The 13,954-nt window shown below is 37.6% G+C and overlaps 1 protein-coding gene across 1 annotated transcript; it reads right to left on the bottom strand.

Annotated features, from left to right (window-relative positions):
- Positions 1-870: 870 nt before the first annotated feature.
- Positions 871-6,249, bottom strand: adad2 (adenosine deaminase domain containing 2). Its single transcript, XM_053331054.1, has 9 exons — positions 6,181-6,249; positions 5,746-5,788; positions 4,788-4,916; positions 3,969-4,119; positions 3,437-3,607; positions 3,139-3,347; positions 2,680-2,914; positions 1,131-1,263; positions 871-981 (listed from the first exon to the last, which is right to left on the bottom strand). The coding sequence occupies exons 1-9, from the start codon at positions 6,247-6,249 to the stop codon at positions 871-873; spliced, it is 1,251 nt and encodes a 416-aa protein (XP_053187029.1).
- Positions 6,250-13,954: the final 7,705 nt, after the last annotated feature.

Raw genomic sequence — 13,954 nt, 5'->3', positions numbered from 1 at the left:
AATCTATTTTGCTGCTGGCCTCATCCACAGCAGTACATTACTTAGCTTCTGTGCCTGTGTTCTGCTTTTCCAAACTCGGGGGGGGGGGGGGGGGGGGGGGGGGTACCACCTACTGCGGATAATACACTGACTATGGATATGTACCTCATACAACCCCACCAAATGTGAACCATACCTTTAAGCTCTCATTCAGGGCCCCAGAGTTAAATCAGATTCAGAGATAAAAATAAATGTGGGAATAGCAGGTATTTAATTTAAAAAGAACAAAAGTGGACAGCATAGCAGAGAACATTACAGAAGTTGAAACTCTAACCTTTTTATCTTTGGTTCTTCAGATGCTAATTTGACCTTATGACCTCCAACAAACTGGACTTGCTGTGGATCAATCAACTCAAACTCAAAATAAACATTAGTTAGCTCTCAGAATGTTTAAAGTGTGAATGACACTGAACAATAAACTCTTCACACCAATGACTGGTTGCATTATTTAGTTGGTCCATCAAAATAATTCTGTACTGTTAGTCAGTATTAGCTTTTAGCAACAGAACGACAGGTAAGTGATAATGTTGCTCAATTGTACTTAACAGTGCAGACAATGTTACCCCTTTTTAATACTTCTAGCCTTTAACCAATGCTTTCCCACCCACAGCTCATTTAGACTGACTACTTCACTGTGGTGCATGACATTAGGGTCTCATTTATTTTTCTCCAACACCTACACAAACTGAAAACAACACCAACATTTTACATAAAACAAAAGTAGGATTACTGTTAAGGGTAACTAGCGAAGTGCACTGCACAGAACAACAGTAAACAAAAGTCTCAAGAGGAACTTGGATAAAGTTTGACGTGGCCCTTCTGTGAGGACGTTCACGCGCTAAAGCAGTCCACAAGCTTTTTAGAGTTCCAGTGACCCGCATGTTCGCTCAAAAACTGTTGCTTGACCAGATCTTTGACTGTCTGGTAGACAACGGCTTCCACCTGTAAAAAAACAAACTATTTACAACATCCACATTTGTTGCAAAACTGCACTGAAGTAAAGTTACAAAACGGCACGTTTACTATAGCCACATTTGATAGTTCTGCAGTGTCACTGAGCATCTGTGTAATCATCTCTAGCTGACACACACCTTGACACTGTGGTAAGTGGGAAGATCCAGCAGATAGCTGTGCCCACCAAGCTGTGCAACTTGGCGGAAAGAACTGTAGAGGGCTCTCTTGCAAAGTCTGCTAGAGAAGCCGGGACCGCTCACAGATGGAGAGCTGGAAAACAATAAAGTAATAAAGTGTACCATAAATGATACTCCAACAATGGATGTTTTCCATTACATACATTGATTTCTTGATATACAACCATATAAAACAATTGCAAACACAAGAGCTTTTTTAAAAATGTTAGAATTCTGCACTGATAACCTGTCATGTTGTTTAATGTACCTCTCTTGCAGTCTTACATGAGATACAGACATTATTTGACTATATATTGTTTCCAGCAAAAATAAAATTAGAAAATAACAAATACATCAAAAAAATTACTATATGTGCTACAAGAAAGTAAATCTGAGTTGGTTTGTCCAGTGAAATAAAGGCATCATGTCTACTGAAGATGTAGACTTCACCAAAACTCATACAACAAAGAATGTATCCAGCTAGCAGGGGATATTTGAAGGTACATCATCCATCAAGGTCCCTACCTTGATGGATGATGTACCTTCAAATATCCCCTCAAAAGACTGAATACTGTAAATATAAAATAAGTGTTAATTTCTTTAGTGACACTTGTTTTGGAGGATGCTGTCTTTAACAAATCAAATTTTTTACACTGTTACATAGGACTGTTGCAATAACCACAACATTGCAATACTGTGCTACTGACAAGCCAACAGTAGGGGATGGCAAGCAAGTGCCACGACCAGAGCATAAAGAAACAAGGAGTAATTGGCTGTTTCGAAATCACTACATTTTACAAGTCTAGAAGCATATCCTTTTGTTTCACACTAGAATTTGAATTGTTTTTCAGTAGCAGTTCTTGTCTCCTTTCAGTTCATGTTCACCTCCCTGTGCATAATTCATGTGCTGTATTATTTCCCCTAAATGTTCGTCTCTCCTTTTTCCAGGAGCCTATTTTTCATTGCTTATATATATATATATATATATATATATATATATATATATATATATTTTAGAAGGTACTGCATAGCTTATCCTCACACCTAAAACCACGGTGTCGCTTAAAACTAATAGTTCACGCTGCAGGACAAAAGCTGAAATACTCAGCAACACTGCGAGCGCCAAGCAGGATCACAAATCTATTTGTGTCTGTAATCTCAGCTCAAGGACAATAGAGCCTCCAGTGAGAGCCACGTCTGTGTCACACTTGCTACTGAACAGCAGCAGTTGTCTTCAGCTACAAAGCCAAGAGATGGCAGGATCCGCAGGCCTCACTGAGGCTGTCAAACAAGCAAATTGCATCAGATTCTGCCAGCAGTACTACTCTATTCCTGGAACTGGCTGCAGGAGGGTAAATGAGTTAAGCCATAGTCTGAGGTCAAGACTCTCTCAAAGAGTACAGACACCATACTGGTCCCACATTTTTGGTGCACTTTATGCTCACTTTCATGCAGTTTGCAAGGCAGCGTGCAGAACATTTATTTCTTGTACGATGCATTTCCTTCTTACCCATCAACAATAAAGCCACTGGTACTGTCCAGAACTTCAATATCCTTGTCTCCGAGGCACCAGTTGACACTGAGGTTGTCATGCCGCGGGGAGGTCACAACAGGCCCCACAGGGTCACCACAGAGAAAGAAGATGTTGTGTTTCTTGTAGGGTGGCGGCACTAAGTCTTTCCATCCATCACCCAGTCGCTTGTTGGTGATATCAGACACTCCCTCATTTAAGAGCTTCTGGCCCCCTAAATAAACAACAAATATCTGTATTTTCTCCTGAATCTCTCAGGAATTTACAAACACACAGGCTACATAACATTGCATACAGAAAACAAAATTCCTATGGCAGCCAAGTACATCATATTATTTCATATTTCATGTCATTACCAATTTCAAAAACATCTCACTTGCTCTCTGCAAGGAAGCAAATTCAAGTATTTCTCAAAACAAGTTCTTTGACGCTCATTACCTAGCACCATGCTGGTGATGTAGAGTGGCTGGATGAAGTGGTTCAGTAATGCACCCTGAACCCCAGTGACAGTCCAGCTACACAACTTGTCACTACCAGACATGCAGCACACTTTGGCACCCCAGAAACTTGGGTCAAGGTAGGCTACAGGGACCAGCCGGCTCTTGGCATGATACTGCAGCTTCATAGACACGTTGTTCGCAGAGCCCCTAAACAGGATATTGCATTGTTTTTTACCCGTTAAGATACTGTTCTAATATATATTATATGGATATTGAAACAATCAAAAGGGGGGTACTTGAAATAGAAGTTCTTAGCTGCTCCTTCAGGACACTGATTTGTGTAGAGATGCAGGCTGATCTTGGGTTTGAGCTGAAGCTGGTGGCTGTCTGCGCTGCTCTTGAAAATACAGTTCTCTTTAGCCTTTGGATCCGCATCAAAGAACAGCAGAAGCTGTTTGTACAGAAACCTGAAAACAAGAAAGAAAATACCAATCTCCCTTTGAACCGCACCAGTACTTACTACTTTCAATGCATCAGAAGCCAAATCATCACATGTAATACAGTGAGCGAGACCATCCAGACTCCAATAATGATAAGAATAAGAATAACAATAAGAATAAGAATAAGCAATAAAATACACAAACACAGTCAACAAATAAAACAGTTTAAAGTAAAATAAATACCGGATATAAGTAACTAACAAGTCAAGAAAAGGCATTATATCTTTTTAACATTGTAAATGTTAATTAGGAAAAAGCTGTAAGATTTAGTAAATTAGGAAACTGGATATTCGACATATTCTCAGGAAGCCATATCAGCAGTTTGTACCTCAGAAGAGAGCGCCTGGCGATGACGATGGCGTGGCAGTCATGGACCATTGTCCCATTGTAGCAAAGCCACTTGTTGCAGCTTAAACGGCCCGCTCCCAACGCCACAACCTTGTAATGCTCACATGGACAACCAGCTGTGTCTAACATTTCTATGGAGGAGATGAAGATATTTTTCTTTCCAATTTATTATTAGCTTTGTTGCTGTAGTTAAACACAGCTCCCAGAGACAGAATGACAGAGACAGGACTGAAGCAGGACACTTTAAAAACCTGGGCAGAATATAAAAGACAGAGGCACTACCAAGTCGCCATCTTAGTGCACTTCACATCCCATTCAAACCACAGCTTCTGACTAAAATGAGTCATGCTGTAGGTCATGATCAATCAGATAGATTTGCTTAAATAAAAAAGGAAATATCAGCTCGTCATCATTGAAATGTCAAAATTATGCCCAGAACTGTCAAGCACGAGGATAAATGAATTAATGTTTCTAAGTGAATGGATATTAACAGAAAATGTATACACTAATTTAAAATACTGTCCTGAAGTCCACCACTTACCTTTTAATGTAATATTTCTCTCAAATTTCTCCTGAAGTAGATTTACTGATAAATGAAAGACTATTTTTCCACACTGTCAGTGTCACATATTCTTCATCTATTAACACAATATCACACTGATAGCATTAAATATTTAAACCCAAAACACTACTAATGATTACTGACAAAAAAAGCACTTCAAATAAAGAATTAAGAACTGTGTCACTGAAAAAATAAAGGATATAAACCGGTCATTTAATAAATCTAAAAGGAGCTCACCTCTTATCAAGACAAATGCTGCCATGTGGCTCTTGCAGCCTTGGAAGTCAGGGCACATTTTCAAGAGGCTGTCAAACCTCTCACTGCTTATTGCTGCCATGTGATTTTTGTGCCAGTCACTCTGCCAAACTGGAAGACAGGAAGACATACAATCAAAAGACAGCTATAAAATAATATAATAGTATTTTGGACATCACAATGTCAGTGCTGTTCATCAAATGCTAGTGATAAGAAGTAATGCTTGCCTTGAACATTTCATATCCTACAATTGCACTAAATGTACCTTCAAAGTCTCTCTGGTACCCGGAGCAACAAAAACCCCTCTCCACTGCTAATGCATCCCATTGTTTTAATACAAGGCTGATTTCCAACTGAATACCCACTTAATTGTAATTGTAAATCATGACAAAAGAGTCACTCAAAGCATTTTTTCATCTACAGTAGTTCCATCTCCCATATACTGTATATCTGTGAATATACAGAGTGTACTTTAGCAAGACCACATGCTAAAGAAGGGCCTCCTGCCCAAAACCTCCATGTGGCAATATTGAAAGGTCAAATTGAAATGCTGTCCAACTTTATATATTTTTATGAGGACCCAGCAGTTTTTTAAGGTCTAATTGTGAGTCTGGCATGTTGTATCTTATTTACATTTAAAATTCAACAGAAACAAAAACTTGTTTCTTGTTTTTTTGTTTTTAGAAATGAGCAAGTGTCCCGCATGCATTCCTCTCTGCTCTTCATGTTATGAACAGCGCTACAATATGACAATCACTCTGGAAAATCTGATTTTAGGCATATTGAGATCAGAATTAGATATTGCATGCGCTCCTCCTTCTGACATCACACAGTGCAACTACTATAACGGCACCCTCAGTCATTGCGCTCCTGTCGGTGTCCTTTTTCTGGTCCATGAGGAGCTCTTCATCTGACAGTACGCTTTCAGCAGGTGACATACCAGGGATTGAGAGGACAGCTGCGTCATCATCTGAATCTTCATCCTGTGAAAACCAAAATCACTCTGGTGAAAATTAGGATCAGTTTTTCTGCTGATCAATCTACTTGGCAGTCAAGTAGTTTGCTTAATTAGCTTTTATTTGTTAATTAGCACAGATGCTCAGATTTCACTTTACTGTCATTCTTTTATTTAATGAATACCATAATTTATTCCCACATCATTTTAGATTGTCTGTGAAGGACACCTTCCACATGAAAGCAGAGAAGGCTTCCCCCCTCAGGAAATTGGTTACTGGAGGAGATAAGCTGAGCCTGACAGCATTTCATCTCTTGTGATGAAATGACTGTGTGAATATCTAAACAATAACACATTCTACATGCTGCCTTTGCTACTGTATGCAACAGCACCTGACATGACCTCTTTCCATTTATTTACCTCATTTCCCGATAGGATGTCGCCAGCCTCAAGTTTATCTTTGAGTTTGGGGATTCGATACCTCTCCATTCTCGGTCTGTCACCTCCTTCAGAGGGTAAAGCTTCTTTCTCTTGGTCATGGTCTCCAGAAGCAGGTAGGTGTTTCCTATTAGAGTAACATGAACAGTGACCAGATTTAATTGAGCAGCTGATCACTCAAAATGTCTGCAAGGAGCAGGGCAGGGAGGGCTGGTTTGTGAGGTTCAAGAGTGAGACATCATTACAAGCTCACCAGTGTCTAATAAATCTATGTGAGCAGCAGTATGGCTTCAGAACCAACAGGACCACATCATATGCACTATTAGACTTTGTTAATGAGATAACAACAGCCATAGAAAATATGGAATATGCCGTGGGTATATTTCTTGATTTAAAAAAAGAATTTGACACAGTTAACCATGACCTGTTACTGTTAAAACTTCAAGAGTATGGAATCAGAGGAGTAGTACTAGAATGGATAACCTGTTACCTAAATAACAGATATTAATATGTTGAAATTAAATATAATAAATCACAGCTAATGAAGGTCGCGTGTGGGGTTCCACAGGGCTCTGTGTTGGGACCATTATTATTCATCTTGTACATCAATAACATATGTGAAGCCACAAAAAAAGCTAAAAATAATTTTATTTGCAGATGACAAATTTAATCTGCTGTAGGGATGACTTCGAGCAACTCCTGGATACAGTAGGGAATGAACTAAAAAATCTAAAGAGATGGTTTGATTCAAATAAACTGAAACGAAATTCATAATATTTGGTAATCAGACAAATGACACATGCAATAAACTGACAATAAATGACACAGAAATAGAAAGGAGTATCTAAAAAATATCAAAGTCAATTGCAATATTACACAGAGTGAAATATCTTTTAAATCAGATATCACTATACACTCTGTACTGTTCCTTCATACTCCCATACATGAGCTACTGTGTGGAAGTATGGGGGAACACATATAAAACAAACACAGATCCAATATTCATCCTGCAAAAAAGAGCCATAAGAATCATAAACAAAACTTGTTACAGAGGACCAACAAACCCACTCTACATTACACAAGTTTAAATAGATATTTAAAAATAACACTTTTGACCAATATAGACAGGATGAACAAAGAGGTGGACTGGGATAATGTGACTTGTGCTTTTTGTTTGTTTGTTTGTCTGCTTGTTTGTTTTGTTATTATTATTCACTCGTATTGTTTTGAATGCTTGGATGTTTTTTATTGTTTAGCTTGGAAGTGACTGAGAGAGTCTAAAAATAAAAAAAATAAAAGGGACTAGAAAAGCTCATTGCTTCATCCTACACCCATTCGAACAGATATTTATTGTTTGTTGTATGCCTGAAGGAGGAAAGTAAGAAATAAAAAGAAGAAGAAAAAAAAGAAAAAAGAAGGAAGGAAGGAAAAGAATGGAAGGAAAATATGTGTGTGTGTATGTTTTTTTTTCCTATTTTCTTCCCCACTATAATTTCTATTTTGCCGTAAACCACTGCCTATTTGTTTTGTTCCGCTATTTTAACATTTTCGAAATAAACTTAACTTAAATCTTTTTTTTTGGCCTGCATGTTTCAGCAGAAGTGTGATGGAACGGCCTGTGGACTCAGAAATGAGATCAAAGAGCTTAATTTACATTTCATGTATTCAGCTGACAACTATTTGACAAGATTTTTTGGGGGGATACTTTGGCCTACCATTCAAAGTGAGTACATAAAATGTGTCACAGTCAGATGAGCTGCTGGGCTGTTCATTGTCATGAAACTATGGGTACATTCATTACTGAGCTTTGGTAACTGACAGTGTGTGCGCCTAATTTGAACTGGACACACTCTCCCGCAGGCTTCTCACCTATCCACACTGAAACCTCAGAACAAGCTGCCACAACACAAAAAAAGTCAAATAGCTGTGACAAAGATACAGTTATGACTTGGTTTTAGAGGGTTTAAAACACACTCCTGATAATTTCCCCTGAAATGAAATGCAGAACTGGTCTGTCACAGATGAAGACATAAATGTCCAATCACTAATCTAGACACGTGGACAATTAGCAAGCAGCTGGCTGTTCTGGTAGCATTACTTTAACTGTACATATAACATTTATCTATTTATACTATTTTTCCATTACCTCTGCCATGTACAACTTGAAGCATCATCTGTCAAGTGGATCTGAGGACGCTGAAGAGGCGAGCTTGGCCCAAAGTCTGGCAGAGACCGAAAACTAGCAGCACCTCTTCTTGGGCTGTATTTAAGTGCTTCTTGGTCCACCATGCTTTTCAATCACCCTGTTAAAAAAAAATCAGTTAGTGTGAGGGCTGCACCTTTAAACCATACCAACATAATCAATCAATCGATTGGCTCCTTTAACAAATGTCCCAGAATTTCCTATTCCTTTTATTCCTATTTCCTTTTTGTTTTATTTAGAAGCCACGTATATTAATTTTGCTTGTTAGGTCAGGTTCATGGCACCTTCAACTGATCAATTCTCATAATGAAAACTAATCTACGTCAGTAGTGAGGATACCACATTTTAGGCTACAAAAGATTTATTTAAAGTAGCATCTGATTGACTTTGTTTACAGAAATACTGGAAAAAAACTATATGATGCAAACATTCAAGTAACTTAAAACAAATATTTGTTTAAATCTGAAAGGGATCATTTTCAACAACTTGAATTTCTTCTGCTGTCAAATAAATGACAGCAGAACGCAGCAGAGACTGTTTATTTGTTATTTATCTAATTTATGTGCACTTTCTTCATTTCAGCTCAGTGAGAGTCTCTAGTGGGTTGTTATCATTTGTTGCCATTTCACTCAAAAGTGAACAAAGAGCGAGTCTGTTGCATTAACTGTTGTTGCGTTGAATGTGTGGCGGGAAAGTCGCCAATGACAACCAGTTTGTTCCAAGCATTATAATACTCCAAATGTAAGGGCTTTCATCAGTGGGCCATAGGCTCCATAAGCATTGTGTTTCCTCATGACGTTGATTTTAGCCCCACATTTGATTTAGGGCTGTGCTATGTGAAGATGTGACAAGAAAAAAATATGTTGTTTCATATTTTGCTCGATTTTTTTACTTAATTGTGACGAACATTAAAGTCTTTATCACAGTATTTTTCGTCATTTGGAGTCTGTCCACCTTTTATGTCGACTACATTGTTAAATTATTCTTCTTGGCTTTTTTACTCTCGAAGCTTTTTATGAACTGGCAGTAGTGCAACAAGTTGAGTTGCCCTAAACTCTCCACACCATCTGTCTCTCTGCTGCTGCACACGGCCCGCTGGTACTGAGAAATAGCAGAAAAGACGAGAAACAGAGATGGCGACTATAAATGACACCATATCAGTAGACACTGTCTTTATTTATGTTAATTACTAGATTAAGGTGGACTGGGTTAATTTTAGCCCAGTGTGAGAGTCTCTGCGTTTGCTGAAATTTAAGGTTGCAGTGAACCAGGTGAAAAACACAAGGCCTCAAAGACCTTATGGTTAGCTCACCTTTCCTAAAAAAGTCACGCTCATTTTAAGCTAGTTTAAAGCTATGAACCATAATACTTAAATTGCTAGCTCACATGAAGGTTCAATTATTCAACCCCCCCATATATCAAACGTGTATGCAGCATTCAAAGTTTACCTTGAGTTTTTCTGCAGTGTCAAACCTGTAATGGACGAGCTAGTCGCGGACGTGTTGAATCCTGTGTGGAGCTCCCTGAACCAGAATAGTGTTTAAAATCACGTAGTTTTTTTATGTGGCTGGTCTATGGAGTCGCCACAAACTGTAGCGCCCTCCTGTGGACTCTCTCGGTATCACTTCTGAAAAGCTCTTTACTACAAACTGCACAACAAAGCAACCGACACTGTCCGAAGAATAAATGTATACAAAGATACAGAGACAGAAAACACACAGTGAACAATCAACCCATTATTTTTTTAGTGATACATTTGCAAGGATTATCAATAATGTCCCAGTTGTCTAGAAAGTTAAATATTATACCATGATGATAATAGATTAATCATTTTGAGACATTTAAAATAAAATAAAATAAAATAAATATATTCTGTGTTTCCAGTTTTTCAAATGTGAATATTTTCTGGCTCATTTAATCTTCTACAATAGTAAACTAAATATCTGTCAATTGTGAGCTGTTAGTCATGACAAAACAAGACATTTGAGGAAGTCACCTCAGGCTGTGGGAAACAATGATCTACATTTTTGGGACATTTTATAGACCAAACGACTAATCGGTTAATCAAGAAAATAATTGCCAGATTTATTTCTAATGAAAATCATCATTAGTTGAAGCCTTACAGTTGTCCTTCACCATAAACGAAATAAGTATCTTAATATCTTGTGTCACTTCTCTGGAGAACAAATGCAGTACGCAGTAAAATGTCCACATGGTGGAGACACAGGATACAAACTCTTTTCGGGCTCCTTTCTCATCATCCTCTAAATTGCTTGTCCCATCCAATATCAAGCAGAGGATCCTGTAAAAAAACCCTTCGATATATGCAACAATACCTTGCTACTACTGTGAGAAACAATGGCTACAAATATAACTGTCATATTAACAAGGTGTAATGTTGAAACAAAAGGATAACAGCACATCTAACAGTCAAATCCACAATAAAATGACTAAAATTGGTGTTCACACATTTTTGACTATATCATGTTAATTGCTGTTGAAGTGCTGTGCAACTACTTTACAGACCCTTACACTTGTGTAAATAGCCATTTCAGTGGTGTCACTCATATGTTCCACATACATGATAGTTATGGGATGTCAACGGATGGGTGGACATATTATGGCTGGACAGATATTTGGATGCAACTGAAGCATGAACTCAAACTGTGTGGCTGCAAATTTAAAAAAATGACCAGGTGGATGTCAACTCATGTCTGTTATACAGTTGAGTAAATATCACAGTTTCTAATCTCTGTTTACCCTGTGATATCCATGTGGATGTCGACATTTTGCTAAAAGTTATATTGAATGTGGGAAGCAGAGGAAATGAAAGAGTGGATCATGTTTTATGTATAGATGCAGTAAATAAGCAAATAGGTACAGAATGGTTTGGTGATTTCTATGAATTTTAAATATGTACCCCTGCAGACACACACACACACACACACACACACACACACACACACACACCAAACACAAAAGCAAGCACTGAAAAGCTACCATGATGAAATGCACTCAAATTAAACCTCACACACATTCACACAAACACAGTCAAGCTGCCCAAGTGTGTGGCTTTATTTGCAGTTGAGAAAATGTGATCATTGTGGAATTCAACACTGGACTCGATTTCCCTCCCTCTCACCTCAAGAGAAAACCTATCTGTCTCTCCTGAGCCGAATGATGCTTTCTCATGAGCGTCTGTGTGAATGTGTGCATATGTGTCAGTGTGTCTGTGTTTCATGTGAGACTGAAATGTTAAGTCACTCCCATCTCAAGAGAGAGCCTTCTGAGGCGCATTGGAAACTATCCCTGGTGTCATCTTCATTTTAAATGCCACCTATTCCCTCCCAAACTCCCCTCTCTTTGTCTCCTTCTATTCCCCTTTCTCTCCCTATCTACGTCTCTTTCTTTCTCTCTGTCTTTTTTTCTCTTTTACACCCACACACTCGCTCACAGGCTCAGAGATTTCCCCTGTTTATTTTCTTTAATGGAAAAAAAATGAATTGGTGGTGGCATACAAACCACCATTCAGCTCGATTCAATTTTTTTCTGCCCAGGGATACTGTTTCCCAAATATATTGTCACAGCTTTTGTGTTGGATTATTGACGAGCCAAAGCTGTGAAATATTGAGCCTGATAACAATTAACATATGTCCACTGTGTGCATGCGTGAGAGTGTGATGGTGTGGTTGCATGTGTGAAAAAACATTACTACTGTACAGTTGATAAGTACTGTTATCGATGCATCAGACATATTGATTTATGTTAATTAAAAATGGAAGAGTCTGAATCTCAACAAAGTAGGTGACTGATTTCCCCACGTTCATGCAAAGATATCTGCAGTATGTTATATATATTGTGTGTTTGAGTAAAGGCTGGTGTTTACTGTGGTTATAGCTGATACACCAGCTAATACTATGTTAGTATAACAATATTACACAAGCAGCATTTGCATATGTTCACAGCTATGTTTTAAAAAAATATTTTTTCTGTATATTTTCTGATTATCTCTGTATTTTCCCAATTATTTCAGTATGTTTCTTGATTACTTTAGTAATTCTTGATTATTTTAGTATATTTAGTGATTATTTCAGTATGTTGTCTGATCATTTAATATATTTCCTGATTATTTCAGAATATTTAGCACAATTCACAACTAACAGTCATCAACTTCAACCTGCATTTTTACCCATTTAAAGTTTTAGTTGGGTTACTTAAATATGGAATTTAATCCCAAATCCATTTTTTTTGCTTTTGATGATGTGATAGTAAAATTTCTCGGGGAGCCACACATGAGCTTTTTGGCTCTGCTTGCACATCTCTTATACTTGTCCGAATATTTCCTTTATTTCCTTTTAACCAGTTTTTATTTTCTTTATCTGACATTTTATATTTTATTACTAAACAAACCAATAACATGGCTCTATATTCAATATCTACAACTCATTGTTTAATTTTGGACAATGTGGGTTATTTCATGGATGGTAAAAATAAAAATAAATAAAATGAATGATAAGATGAAGATTGGTCCTTTGTCCTCATCAACCATTATTTTCAACTTAATCTTTGACTTTTTGGACAATATGGGTGTCTTTATTTATTATTCATAACACAAGCAACTGGACTATCTGCAATTCCATAAGAATATCTGCATACTCATTCAGGCCACTTGTTTTATTCTGCTGGGAGCTACAACTTTGGCATACACATAGCATTACCCTCTCATTTACACTTAACTCTATCAGACTTTCTTGTGAATAAAATATGAAATTCTAAAAACTGAAATCCAAAACTGATTTCCAACTGGGTCACTGCCTCGTTGCACAAATGATTGAGGATAAATGGACATTCAAATGTCTCTCCTAAGTGAATTTGACAGGTTTTTCCCCATGTTCACCACTAGAGGGGAAGAGTTCGTTGCTCACCCACTGTCAGTTTATTTCTGATACCCACACATGACCTACAAATCAGACAGGAGAGAGGGAACAGAGAGAATGGGGATTTGGCATTCAGGGCAGCTTTCCCTAAATGATCTGAATCAAAGAATATCATTTCTCCAAACACAACCTAGACCCACTCCCTATGTAGACATAAAGGGTTCATTCTAAAGTAACAAACAGCAATTATTATTGTCAGGTGATTATACAGTAATGAATTATTAATATTCTGCTAGATGCCACTATATTTTACTTCACCTTTAATAAAAAAAGAACTCAAAAGGACATTGCACTTTTAAACATTAGAGGACAACTTTAGGCAAAACTATGGCTAATACACTCTATAGTCAAACCATCTTTCTGTGTTTTGAGTTATATTTCTCACCACTGGTTGAATTGCTGGTAGATACACTCATGGCCCCCTTTGGGTGATAGGCAAGCCTTTGATTTTTCATTTTGTGTCATTATCAGGTCACAATTTGCCCAAAATGTTGGTATATGATCAGTAGACCCTTTTCACAGCAGATTTTTTGACTTGTCAAAGCAGGAACAAATGTATACATAGTAGGACAGATGTATAGGTAATAACACTAATAATAGCTCCATTCTATTAATT

Source organism: Scomber japonicus, chromosome 13, assembly GCF_027409825.1.
Source record: "Scomber japonicus isolate fScoJap1 chromosome 13, fScoJap1.pri, whole genome shotgun sequence".
NCBI classification, from domain to species: Eukaryota; Metazoa; Chordata; class Actinopteri; order Scombriformes; family Scombridae; genus Scomber; species Scomber japonicus.
This window is presented reverse-complemented; position numbering and strand designations above follow the sequence as displayed.

Bases quoted from the DNA above. Each gene is read 5' to 3' on its own strand.
- adad2 (XM_053331054.1), bottom strand. From the start codon at position 6,249: ATGGAGAGGTATCGAATCCCCAAACTCAAAGATAAACTTGAGGCTGGC. The intron at 4,917-5,745 runs GTATGTCACCTG...CCTGTCTTCCAG, and splicing joins AGCTGTCCTCTCAATCCCTG to TTTGGCAGAGTGACTGGCAC. The intron at 2,915-3,138 runs GTAATGAGCGTC...TTGTTTATTTAG, and splicing joins CATCACCAGCATGGTGCTAG to GGGGCCAGAAGCTCTTAAAT.